This window comes from Juglans microcarpa x Juglans regia, chromosome 1S (assembly GCF_004785595.1).
Source record: "Juglans microcarpa x Juglans regia isolate MS1-56 chromosome 1S, Jm3101_v1.0, whole genome shotgun sequence".
Taxonomy (NCBI): domain Eukaryota; kingdom Viridiplantae; phylum Streptophyta; class Magnoliopsida; order Fagales; family Juglandaceae; genus Juglans; species Juglans microcarpa x Juglans regia.
In genome coordinates this window covers 6351246-6364967 of record NC_054595.1, presented here as the reverse complement: position 1 = coordinate 6364967, position 13722 = coordinate 6351246, and the positions used below count along the sequence as shown (strand labels likewise).

At 35.8% G+C, this 13722-nt stretch overlaps 1 protein-coding gene across 2 annotated transcripts; it reads right to left on the bottom strand.

Moving 5' to 3' along the window:
* Nucleotides 1-261: 261 nt before the first annotated feature.
* LOC121247686 (cyclic nucleotide-gated ion channel 1-like) lies at nucleotides 262-8610 on the bottom strand. Of its 2 annotated transcripts, none has more exons than XM_041146093.1 (9): nucleotides 8241-8610; nucleotides 4684-4794; nucleotides 3727-4267; nucleotides 2901-3113; nucleotides 2531-2772; nucleotides 2290-2401; nucleotides 1655-1891; nucleotides 1172-1569; nucleotides 262-723 (listed from the first exon to the last, which is right to left on the bottom strand). In XM_041146093.1, exons 2-9 carry the CDS (start codon nucleotides 4713-4715, stop codon nucleotides 411-413), a joined length of 2088 nt encoding a protein of 695 aa, XP_041002027.1. In that variant the 5' UTR covers nucleotides 4716-4794; nucleotides 8241-8610; the 3' UTR covers nucleotides 262-410. The 2 variants fall into 2 exon arrangements, with proteins under 2 accessions (XP_041002027.1, XP_041002026.1); XM_041146092.1 differs by having other exon boundaries at nucleotides 2531-2829; nucleotides 8241-8609.
* Nucleotides 8611-13722: the final 5112 nt, after the last annotated feature.

Sequence of the window (13722 nt, the reverse complement as noted above, 5' to 3'; positions counted from 1 at the left end):
ATATATATATGCTTGCCTTCTATTACAGGGTTATAGGAAAATTGAGTAAAGTACAATTCTAGGTATGCAAATTCTGCATACTCTCTTTATCCACTTTTTTTTAAAGGAGTGTGCCATGCTTACATCCCACATTTGGCAGCTGCAGTTTCTACAGAAGTGTGAGTTACATGTGAAGCATTAATACCTGCTGCTCTCTCTGTCTCTCTCTATCAAATATATTGTTATGGAGACGAAGAAAACTGCGTTTATGTAGATGTTCAATGACACAGCAGAACACAGTGATCTAGATTATTAAGTTGGAAGTTCGCTTAAAATTAAAACATGCTATACACAAAACTATGGATTCAAAAACCTTTATGTAAAAACAATTACTGCGTTATAATCAACTTGAAACAGCATATATACTACTCTTAATGACGTACGTAAGCAGTGAAATCGGGATCAGTAGGTTTCTGTGGCAGTAACTGTAGCACTCTTTGTGGTGCTCTGGTGGTGCGTTCTGCAGCCCTTTTCCGTTTCAAGGTTCGAAGTACATTGGCAGCGAACCTTGATGCGTAAATAGTTGCACCAAGACTAGCCGAGGTGCCAGCTTCATTTGCCAAAGCATCTTGCAGTCTGTTTTCTGAGTCGCGCAATTCCTTCTCAAGCTTTCTCTTACAGTGCCGGCGCCAAGCTGATTGGATAAAACATGCCGCCCATGTCTTCCATTGTTGTGAGTAGAACCTGAAAGTCATATTGCAGAGTTAGATAATGAAGGGATTGTCGAAATCACCCTTAATTGTTCCAAATGCTTAAACTGATGGGATTATATAGATTTATTTATTTGTATTATATTCTCTAACATTTTCCTTCACGTGTGGATTAAACTCTCCTCAACGAGTAAAGTGTAAAATCAGAGTTCGAACTCAGAATTTTTACTCTAATATCATAATAAATCATCATTTGTCTCAAAAATTTAAGCTGATGAGAAGAAATAAATTTATTTATTTGTATTATATTTTTAATCATTCATGCAAATGGGAAAGCTAATCAGGATTCTAACAGTGATTATTTCTGTCTTTGTATTAAACATAATTTTTAGCCTTTCCTTCATGTTAGTGTAGCCTTGCTTTGTTTAAACAGACATGAAATAGTTATCCAAAAAGTGCATAAGCTTGGTTTAAATCCTTGCCTGAAAGTGTGTCGGAGCTCCTTGCTACGAAGTTTCCGAAACTGAGAGGCTACAGTCTTCAAGTCTTCGGCCATCAGCGCAAAGGCTTCAACCTCTGTTTTTGCTTCCACTGTTCTAGTTGACGTGGGGAATTTGGGGGCCGAGGTCTGGGGATCCAAGGCCCAAGTAAGAAGCTCTTCACCACAAAAGTCACCAGCATTAAGATCAGCAGAGTTGAAGAAACCAGTTCTTCCACCATTGGTAGTCGAGGTGGCTAGTTTTCCTCGGATGATAAAGAGCATCTCGTCCACTGGATCCCCTTCACGAACAATGTAGCTCTTGTCTGTGTAAAGCACTGGCTTGAGACGATCAACCAGCGGATCCCACAGTTGCTGATCCATCTTTTTGAACATGGGCACCTTACAGATAAAAATTGTCTAGATGAACAACTTAGCTGAAAATTGGGCGAAAAGAAGTACAAAAACAACCAACGAAAACACTCACTCCCATGAGAAGATCCAAGCAAAGATGGCGCTTTATGTCCCTCCTGAGGTCCTTAGGAAGGTTACGAATGAGATTCTCTTCCTCGACACCTCTGGTTTCCTGCCATTTGTATTGTTCATATCGTCTGACCCGCTCCCTTAAGTTATCAGGGAGCATACGTTGGGACATCCACTGTTCTGCATCAGTCCTTCTCACTCTCATTTCTTCTACTTTCACTGTTGTGGATTGCAGATATTTCTATAGCAGCACAAGAAAAATTGATCATATAGCAGCTTATTCCATTCTAAAACTATTGTGGGTTCTGCAGAAAATTTCCAGTTCAAGTGAGTGGATGGAATTGTGAAGAACAGACCCAATTCATGTTTCTGTTGGCAATATGTCAGTTGGCAGGTTAAAATAGAACTGCAGGATTGTTGAGAATAAACATACCTCAGAGGTATTAATTGGATACCAAAGAAGTATAATGCACGTTTAACATGTGATGAATAGAAGGTGGTCTGATTTTCTATAAGCCTATCAGTTAGAAGGTCTAGATGAGATGCATATGCACAAAATTCAAAATATTTGAACGTAATCATCTCAAAATGCTACAACAGTAGTTGATAAGAGAATCCCCGAGGACCAAAGAAAACTACCTGCATATTGCCAATAAGTAATGAGAACAAGACCAATCCAGAGATGGCGATGAAAACAGCGAAGGCTATCTCCCAAACATATGTGCTTGTTGACAGGCTTTGGCCAAAAGAACTGAGGAAAAAAAAAAGGTAAGGTACAAGTTAAAAATGCCTTCAACTCCAAAGCATTAGCTGAGAATGTAGTCAATCTTGCTATCTATAACAAACTATGAATTTAGTTTGAGGATTATATATTACTAACCTCAGACTACGCAGACCCCACCAAAAGCAGTAGGAGAATTTCTTTGGAAAAGCTCTTGATTCCACCACTCCAGACCTCAGAACATCAGTAAAAATTCCAAAGTTGAAGACAGTTGAATTCTCAATCTCATCAGGCTTCATAAAAGGGCAAGCCTGACTTATATTAGTTCCAAAGTTATTATTATGCCGAATACCACAGTAAAAAGATTCTTGACAACCATCCTGATCATCCTTGCACCATTCCTGCCAGCATGCGTCCCATTGTTCAATGGCAAACAAGTACCAAAAAGCACCAACTACCTGATATATCGAATTAATTTTGATCAGAAATCTTGGAATAGGCTGAATAATCAAATAACCTATAAACTTACATGACTTGCAAGCATGTAGAGGAACAGATTATAAGCAGCTCCAGCCCATGCTGTCTCAGTTAGTATGCCGGATGTTCTTGTTACTTCTACATATAGTGGATAGATCCGCCAAAGCCTCGGCACATATTGGGAGAAGATTACAAACTTCAACATTTCCTTAATGACCAATGGAACTTCAGTTTTTAATTTGGGAGAGATAACGAAAACTACCACCTGAACATAATAAGCAGAACACATCCGAAATTGTAAGACTAATCGTTTGGATACTATGAATATCTCAGAATATCTGTAAATAGTAGTAAAATAGTTTGTGAATATCGGAAAACAGTCGTGTTCCCAAACAGGCCCTAACACTCTATATATATAGTTCATTCTTTTACATCAAACAATTGACAAGATTTTCAGCTGGAGTCATAGTCACCAGAATTTTCTGCATTTCAACATATTTATATGTGCATAATGTGTGTGTTCGGTTGCTTCCAAAATATCATCACTTTCTAGAGCTCTCAGAAAGTGAACTAATAAATCACTTCTGCAATTGGTAATAACCAAATAGTTCTTCAATGCATGTAAAATCAGACCTACTATATACAGACATTTGGAAGCATTGCATCATGTGGCTGCTCTTCCTTGAGAGATTCTCTCTGTCATGTTCTCGAGTAGTGGAATATATGTTGGGAAGCAAGTTTCCTTTTATGAAATTGTGAACATATATGACTACCACAGGTCCAAACTGAATACTTTGTTGAATGTTGAAAAGCCATAGAGTTTCTAGTGACAAATGAGATTACTGATACTTGAGATTGATTGAGAGCCGAATGCATACCTGTGGCAATGGGAGAATTGATAGAATGTCAATAATTAAGTGGCCGGTGAATAGGTATCTTTTTGCTATAGCCATACGATCCTTAATCAACCCACCCCTTCCAAACCCTCGAGATTCCGGAAGGAAAATTGCTGTATTGAATCTAAACAATATATGAATTGCATAGAAGGCATCCATGGCGGATCGAATAACACAAGCAAAAATTGCCAGTGTGTTGTCTAAATTTAAGCATCTGTCCCCATCCTTAAACTTGTCCATCACAGGGATGTAAAAGAACAATGGGTCCACAGCCACTGATATCACACAAGAAAGCACAAATATTTTGTTCCATGTTTGTAGAAATTGATCCTGTGGATCAAAGACTTCCCTAGTACGACCAGACTCTTTTTTTGGCCGATCCCCTACAGAATGGGTGCTTATTTGTTTCGTTTTCAAACTTTTAACTCTCTCAACTCCTCTCTGAAAGCTCTCCAAAACTCTGCCAAAAACCACTCTGATGTTTCTTGGATATTTCTGCTCAAAACTCGAAGATCTCTCTAAGCTGGATGAAAGAGCAGATATCAAAATGTCAGCAGCTATATGAGTACTTAATTGTACACTACCAAAATCAAATAGCTACTTGGGATGGTCAGTGACAGGCATGTCCAACTACCCAATCCTGCACTAATTCGAATATTTGGAAGAACTAGTGCAATCCTTAGCTCAGTACTTTAGTATTTTTTGAGACAAAATAGTGATTGTAACAATTTGCATTACTACCAATCACCCGTGTGATCATCTTGGTCAATTGTTCCTTACAGAATTTACTACAAAAGATAGAATGCATTAGGGGGATCCTCTTGTAATGTTCTTTTAGAATGTTCCACTTAATAAGTTCCAGGATAGTTTCAAAGGTATTCAAGACACATACACATAAAATCGTGAAAGAAAAGTTAAAATCTAACCCTACAAGCTAACCTTTCAAACGTACGACTCCTGAAATATTCCATGACTTTGGCCAATTAGAAGTAAAAAATGAAGAGCCCAAGTACTTTTGATTTACAGCTATCAAGTGCTGAAATCCAGGCCCGGCAGAAGTACAAGTTCAAGTTCAAGTTTGATATTCTCTACAAAGGAAGAATCACAGAACAAGCCATGCTATATATATATTGTGAGGTAAGATCAGCAAGCGTAAGAAGTACGATATTTATAACAGTTTCGTGACCAACATGTATAGCTTATAGACCTGGAACTTGTCAACCTATCAAGTCTACAAGACTTAATTAAACGTGTAAGATGGTCTCATCACTTTCTACACGTACCCACCTAACCCCATTTTTACAATCAGCAAGATAAATTATTTGGAACTTAGAAGTTAGAAGTCTTGAGAGAGACAGAGAGACGTCACTAATACAAGATCAAAGCAAAGCAAGTTTATCAAGTGGACAATTGGATGCTCAGAAAGAATAAATAAATAAATAATAACGGTAGACAATTGGTCTTTTTTATCATTTATAAAAAATAAATAAATAAATAAATAAAATTATTTGGAAGTTACCTAACCAGAAGCATAAGTAAGTCAGACAAAAATAAAATATTTCGAAACAAGATGGGAAGAAAATGTCAAAGAAAACAAGAACGAATGCAAAGAAAAATTTTTCTATGATCGATTATAGTCAGAAGCAAGGAAATGTAAAGAAAATATGTAACACCCGGGCCCAAGGCCCAGGTACAGATGAAGCCCAGCTTGGAGGACTCCAGTAAACGGCGTCGTTGGTGAGTATTTTTATTTTTCCCTCTTTTGTTTTGTTCTTCTTCCTTCTTTCCGTCGGTTTCTTTCCTTTTCTTTTATGTTTTCTTTCCTTTCCCCAGCTGTTCTGTTCTTCCCGAAAATCTCTCCAATTCCGTGTGCCTCCTCCCACTTTCCTACAGTTTATCCTCTCGGCTTCTCACTTGAAAACTTCCCTCATTTCATTTTGACTACTCAGACTCTCTCTTACGCAGATTTGGTTCACCCTTGACTGGCGCTGCTTGTTCCGTGAGCCTCGAAATCTTGGTTCCTCGAACGTGAGCCATCGTTCTCTCTCTCACGTTCTCTGTCTTTCCTGGCCTCACCGACAGCTTCATGAATTTTTCTTTGGGTTTTGACATTGTGCAGCTTATTCGTGGGTCTTGATAACATTGGTGCCTTCCTTGGAAGTCTTTCTCCTTGGAGTTCTCCTTTCGGTAACCATACTTTCCATTCACTGGTTTCACATTTAATTTTCACTTCGACCCCCCATGCTTTTGCATACACGCAGACCCTCTCTTTTACTTTGTGTTGCTTTGATTTTGTTTCACACACACACCCACTCTGTTTTAGTTGCCGTGCACACACTCAAACCCATCGTCCTTCCTTGCGCAGATCACCGTCTATTTTCACTAGAGATTCGAGTGAATTTTTTTTTTGGCTTAATTCACTGTGGGTTACACCCATTCGATTTGGTTCGAAGTTTTGTTACTCTTCTAGGTAAGTCTCTCCCGAAGTTTTTGATAGTATTTGGATATTGTGGTTGGTTGTGAAATGTAGTAATGTTACTGATTTGAGTGTGGCGTGGGTAAGATTTTTGCATTACTACAATGACTTTTGGGCAATCTGTTACAGTTATAAATTTATATTGTGTTGGTGTTTTATATGTTGGATTGTGGTGGAGTGTGATGGAATTCTTGAAGTTGAGGAGTATGATTTTTGGATGGCTTTGTGAGACTGTTTTGGGCTATTAATTGAAACTAGTTGGTGTAAATTTATGGGTGTTTTGAGCTAGTTGTATTGGATATTTTATGCAAGTCTCGAATTGTTGAATGACTAAAATATTGATGCTTGTGCTGAAAATTTTATTTGAATGTTGGAGGTGAAGTATGGCTTGGGTTATGTTTTAATCATTGGAGTTTCTGTTGGGGGTTTTGGAAATGATTATGGTTGGTTTGGTGTTAATAAAAGGTGGCTGTTTTGGGTTTTAAATGCGAATGGTTTGAGGAGAGTATTGTTCAGGTTTAATTGTTATGATAGTTATTGAGTTAAGAATGGACTGTTTTGGTTTATTACTCAATAAATAGTAGCTTACTGTATTGGTTTATTAAATGTTGGGTATATGTTTTGTTTAGGTGGTGTCACTACTAGAGTTCCAACTCAAGGTGTTGATAATACACGGAAGTCAGGTAAGCGGGGTTCATATACTAGTTTTGTATAAAAGAAATAAAATGAGGTTGACTTTGAAAATATGCATATTTGTTTTTGAAAAGAAATCTGAAAACGACCTCAGATGTTTGTTTTGCATATGTGTAAATTCTATATTTTCTGTCATGACTGTCATCTGAAAACCTTGGCATGAAGTTCTGATTCTGTATCTGAATGTGATATGATTCTGATGATGTTCCGTTCTGTTTCTGTTAAGGTCTAGCCACGGGTATAATGGTGGTTTATAACCCTACCACGAGGGTGAAACATGGTATACTGCCCAGCCACGGGTATAATGGTAGTTTATAACCCTACCACGGGGGGTGAAACATGGTATTTGTCCCGATGTAATGCTATGAGAGCATATAAATATAATGTTTCGGTTTGGATATGCCAAAGGATTTCCTTTTAGGAACAAGTTTTTTTTTTTTTTTTGAAAATTTCGCTCTGATGTTTTATAACAAGTTTTATTTATGCATTATGAAAGAAAATATATTGTTTATGCATTCTGAAAGTAAATGTTTTGTTCTGCATGTTGAACGTTATAAATGCTCATGTTTACATGCTAGTATGTGCTCTCTGCTTGCTGAGTTGTTGATAACTCACCCCTTACTCTTCATAATATTTTCAGATGACATTGATGGTTCAGCTGAGGATCAATATTAGAGTTTGTGGACAAGATTATCCGTGAATAGATATTGGGTATCTTGTGGTATTAGTACTGCTGTTGGATGTTATTTATTTATTAAGTTGATTTCAATGGATTTAGACAGTTTATGGAAACTTATGTTAATTTTATTCTATTCTAATTTGTTATTTGAGACATGGAGAAAAGTTGATATTTTATTTGGGTTGTTGGACTGAGGATTTGATATGTGAGTATGTTTGGTTTATTAATTTAAAGTATTTATGTTTGGTTTGAAGTTTTGGAAGCATATATATTCTTGGAATTGGAAATACATTTGGATTATTGGAGTTGATTATCAGGTTATATGAGTTAACTCTCCAGACTCTCGGAGTCGGGACGTTACAAAATATCTAAGAAAACAAAAGCAGGTTTAGCTTAATTCTGTTTGGTTTCAGAGAAAAAGTGAGGCTTCATGACACATTATGGTTTACTACTGCGGTTTCAATATCCATATCTCAACTCATCAGAAAATGGAAAGTTTCCAGAAAGAGACAAAGAAAAAAGCTAAATATCACCCTTATGTTCGTTATATGCTTTTATCTAATTATGTTGTCGTGCTTTTCAAAACAAAATCCATATTTACTAAGGCCAAGTTATTGAACTAAACTCAATCAAACTAAAAGTTCTTACTCTCTCCGAGGTTGCTTTTCCTTTTCTTTCTCTTTCCAACCGTACGTTTGTATTAAACGAGCAGAAAAGTGACATGAATCACTCTTAGGACTTGTGTTTTCTTGAATGACAACATGGGTGCTATTTGCTTGGCGAAGAACCCGGTAACAGAGAGCGAATCCAAGTATATTAATACACCCAACGCACAGAGAGTAGTAGTACTATTCAGCCTTGCTTAAATTTGTTTTGATTTCATGGAAGATCAGAAACAGAAGAATGGTGTTAAGTATTTGAAGAAGTTCCTTGAGGAAAATGACAAGAGTCCTCAGGAGAAAGAAAGTTCGCGAGAACCAGAGAATGAAAGAAGAAAAAACAGAAGTGAACAGAAGAACAAGGTAAGTCAGCGCGAGGGAAGAATCAGCCTCCAAGAAATTATTTTGAGGGCCATTAGGATGGGGGGCCTACATTGATAGAACTTTCGTCCATACGACTCCACGGACCACACCTTGTTATTAATCGAGAAATTCTAGATGTAAGTTACGTATTTAATACGCTATTTTTGTCATTTTATAATTGACTAATTCTATATATAATCATAAAATACGTAAACATTATATAATCGTTTTAAAAAATAGTAAGATTCACTATTAAAAAATTAATTTTTTTCATATATTTATCATATTTATTCACTTTTTTCAAAACGATTACGCGATAATTATATAATTTACGATTATAAATATCTTTTCTCTTTGTAATTTAACCATTTCCATTTTTTGGGTCGCCAAAATCTTCTTAAGTTGGTAAAGTAATACTGTAATGTGTTTGCTGGTAGAAAGTGCAGAAAAAGAAACATTTTTACTGGAATTAAGTTTAGAACATTAATTAACTCACATTTCAATTAACCAAATTAAAAAAATTGAGATTTTATTTTATATATTCCTTTTGTGGAAGGCCCACGTTAAAACCAATATATAATTCGTCACCAAATTTTGACATTCTTTTTGGGTAACTCTCAGAAAACTTCAGAGCTTTAAAGAGATGTAAGAGATCGATTGTATGCTTTTAGCTTTACAACGAAAAGAGCATATTAATCTGAGCATTTATTCAGAAAAAAAAAAAAAAATTGCAATATTAATAAGAGGAAAATGAGAACTAATTAACTTATGATTTGCATGTAGAAATTGCTATTTCCGAATGATAGTGTAGAAATTCTTATATTTTATACTTTTTTATATGATGGCTCCTCCAAATTAATTTCTTGGCCCCCAAACATGAAAAAACTATTAACTTAATGTGTTAGATTATGAAAGACTCAGCAATATTATTATGAGCTCAATCATTAATGTGCCAAATTAACTTCTGGATTTAAAGAATATGTCAATAGGCCTCGTTTGTCTTTAGAAAACATCTCATCTTATCTCATCTAATTATTACAACTTTCCCAACTTCCAATACAAAATAAAATAAATAATTCAACTTTTTCAAATCTTAAAACAGAAATAACATTAAAAAATATATTCTAATAATACTTTATTTAACTTTTTAACTGTAATTTCGACTCATCTAATCTTACATACGAAAACAATCGAGCCATGTAGAGGAAAACAATTTGAAGAAAGTCAAATGTTTATTATTTAATTGACAGATAATTTATTAGTCTCTTGTTGGCTTTTTGTTTCTATTACCACTATAAAACGAGATTTTATCCTTTAAAACGTGTAAAAACTAGCTCAAATACTATAATAGAAAAAAAGTTGAGTTTCTGATAAATCATTTGGTATTTTTTTTTTTTTTTTGTGAGAGTTGTCGTCAGAGTTTGATCTAAAAATAGATGCTAAGTTATGTTTTAGAATTTTGTTCGAACATTTAATAACAAAATTAATTTTTTTTTTCTTTTTGTTCAAACGGAAAGTTCTCTTTTAAATGAATTTTTTTAGAGGAAAAATCGTAGTATTATTGAGAAAAATCTCTAGAAGAGAGATTGAATACAATTAGGGGTTTCCTCCATGTCAATGATGACATCAGAAATATTTAGAGCATGAGCTACATTATTTACATCCTTTTTAACATTGTTTACAGACCAGCTAACATATTTACAGAGCAGACTTTTAACATCTGCAATTATCATCTCTTTGTTGTCCAAGCTTTCATTGAATCTTTGATGGCCTTGACAACAAGTAATGAATCACCTTCTAGAATGATCTTTTGTAATCCTAGCTCAATCCCAAAAATAGTAGACTAAGTGCTGCAAAGGATTCAGCAAGCATAGGGTCTGGAAATAATGATATGTTCATCCCCATATGCTAGAACTTTTCCTTCCCAATCTCTTGCGATTACACCAACACTTACTCTGCATAGTTGTTTGTTGATGGTTGCATCCCAATTAATCCTATTATTACAGCTTTTTTAAATTCTCACACAAAATATAATAAATTAGGGGTGCTTTTTTTCCCCGTACCCCGCCCCCGCCCATGTGGGCGGGGTACCCCGTCCGTTCAACGGGGGGCGGGGTGGCACCCCAATCCGTCCGCCCCCCCTAATGGGCCTTCGGCCCAGTATATTTTTCTGGGCCCAGAATTTAACTAAAAAAAAATTAAATATATGTGAAAATAGAAAAAATATATAGTATATACATATATATATATAGATAGAACTATATACTAAATTTAAACTATTAACTACTAAGTTATTACAAACTACAATTTACAATTATACAAATTAAGACTCTAAGAGAACTAATAAACTTAAACTATTGCAAACTCCTCTAAAAATATTAAATATTACAAATTGTAGCAACATTACACTTAATTGTAAATTAACAATTATAACTCATAACTTGAAAATTTGATCAATTTGGGATGGCGGCGTAGCGCTGTGTAGGGGTGAATTCACTGAGTGGTGAGTTGTGTCAACTGCTGTGAGACTGAAAATCAAGATCATAAACGTTAATTAGTTATAAAACCTTAAAGGCTGAAATATTAATAAGTTAAAAATAAAATAAATTAGAATTATAAAGTTATAAAATGAAATAAAAATTAAAAAAATTAAAATACAAAATATTAAAAGTACCTTTTGAAATGAGATTGGGATTGGGCATTGGCAATTGGAATTTGAGATGAAGTCATGAAGATGAGGCAGATGAGCATAGATCGGTCATTAGGATTGGGCATATGTATAATTTTATATTAAGAATATGAAAGCTAAAATAAAAACAAGCAAAATAATTAGGTACTAAAATATGATATAAAATTATAAATAAAAAAAAACAAATAAAGAACAATTTGCGCAAACCATGGCAATGGTGGGTCCAATACAAAGTCATACTGCATCGAAGGTAGCTGTAGACGTCGTCTCATATATGGCATCCATAGATTTTTTCACAATTATTACACTTGGCTTGGGGGTTATTGGGGTCACCACCCTCTAGTTTGGTGAAATGAACCCAAACTATAAAAGCAGGTTTCTTGTTGGGCTTAGGGGCGAGACAAGGTACCGTAGGGGTAGGTGTTGGGCCAGGAGTAGGTGTAGGGGTAGGAGTAGTGATAGGAGTAGATGTAGGGGTAGGGGTAGGGGTACCTTGGGCATCAAAAGGAGAGCTCGCACTAGAATCTGCTGGCATATCCATTAACTTAACCAAATAAGAAATCTGAAATAAAAGCAAACAAATCAACATGCCAAACAATTACATCCAAGCATTAACATATATATTGGAAATTTAGAAGTTGGAAGATGAAACATTAATGATCAAACATCAAAGATAAAAAAAATAAATAAATAAATAAATAAATAAATAAATAAAATGAAATACTCAATTAAAATGGGTTATACATGTAGTTGGATTGGAACCCAAATATAAAAATGAAATTTTAGCCTAGATTTTGTCTATTATTAAAAATAATAATGCTGCCAAAAGAAGAGCATACGAGCTAATGAATTTTACTAAACTCACTAGGCTGAATATCAATATCTCACACATCTAAGTCTAATAAATTACTAATGAATTCCTTAGATTTCACAATTTAACCCCCAATTACATTTGTTCTTGAATTCCTTAGGGCTAAGTATCATTAAAAAATTAAATTTTTCATGTGAATGATTGAATCCTATATTTACTCAATTTTTTTTAAAAAAAAAAAAGTGTGCAGCACTTGGTACTATATTTGTAAGTTATATTATTACAAATATTTCTCATCAATTTACCCAATTAAATTATATTTTGGGTTCCAATCCGAAACCCTAAATTAATTTAGGGTATTTCGAAATCCTAAAATAATTTAGGGGTTTCAATCGGTTTCAAGGATTGAAACTCCTAAATTATATTAGGGTTTCGGATTGGAACCCTAAATTTTTAGGGTATTTACAAAAAATTGAAAAAAAAAAAAACCAATCACAATCACAGATTCACACAAGAACCACATGCACAATCAAGTCTTCACAGCACACAATTCACAAAATCCCATCCGCCATCTTTGATTACACTCCATCCTTCCTCCAATCTCTATTTCATAAAATAAATTATAAAATAAATTGTAGGAGATGCCAAGATGGGTTTTACCTTCGGGCCTCGGCGACGGAGATGAACTGTGACTGACGGAAGGCAGCGGCGACGGCGACCGACGGCGACCGACGGCGACCGACGGCGACCGACGGACCACAGAGAGCACGGCGAGTGAGCGACGGTCACAGAGCTGTGAGATGAGAGAGAGAGAGAGAGAGAGAGAAAGAGTGAGTGAGTGAGTGAGTGAGTGAGTGAGTGAGTGACTGGGAGGGTGATCGCAGGGGGGGATTCTAAACAAAACGGAAACGACGACGTTTCACAATTGAGGAAACGGCGTCGTTTCCTAATGGGTATATAAAAAAAAAATAACCCACGTCGTTTCATGCTTGGGTTATTTTTATATATATATATGTATATATAAGGGATAACGGGGCGGGGCGGGGGTTGCCCCTATCCTGCCCCCGCCCCCGTGTTGGGGGTCAGATGCGGGCGGGGCCACCCGCCCCCGCATCTGACGGACGGGGGGCTCCGTCCCATTGACCGGGGGAGGAGTGGAAGCAGGGCCCCGCTGCCCACCCCTATAATAAACAATTCAACTTTTTCAAATCTCAAAACAATAATAATATTAAAAATAATATTCTAATAATATTTTATTCAACTTATCTATAACCATCTCAACTCATCTCTAAATCCAACGGGGCTTTAACAACATCCCTTGGAGGTGCCACCCATACACTGCTATCTGGTTGAAGATTTGCACACTGAGTAGGATCTTTCTTGTTGAGGACTTGCACACTGAAGACCTTCTAAAAAATCACACTTTCCATATATGTTAACATTGAAAGTAGTGTATCTTTAAAACTCTAATGACCAAAACTACTTTTCTATAGTTTCTTGGAGCATTGTCCCCAAACATCCTTTGCTGATTCACATGCCAAGAGTGCATGCTCAATAGTCTCTTGTTCTTGATCACAGATGGGGCACATTGGATTTTCCACCACTTTC

Excerpts from the sequence above, each read along its gene's own strand:
- LOC121247686 (XM_041146092.1), bottom strand. The coding sequence starts at position 4,715 with ATGGAATATTTCAGGAGTCGTACGTTTGAAAG. Across the intron at positions 2,402-2,530 it reads TGGGGTCTGCGTAGTCTGAG|TTCTTTTGGCCAAAGCCTGT; the intron begins GTTAGTAATATA and ends TTTTTTCCTCAG. Across the intron at positions 1,892-2,289 it reads TACTTATTGGCAATATGCAG|AAATATCTGCAATCCACAAC; the intron begins GTAGTTTTCTTT and ends GTGCTGCTATAG.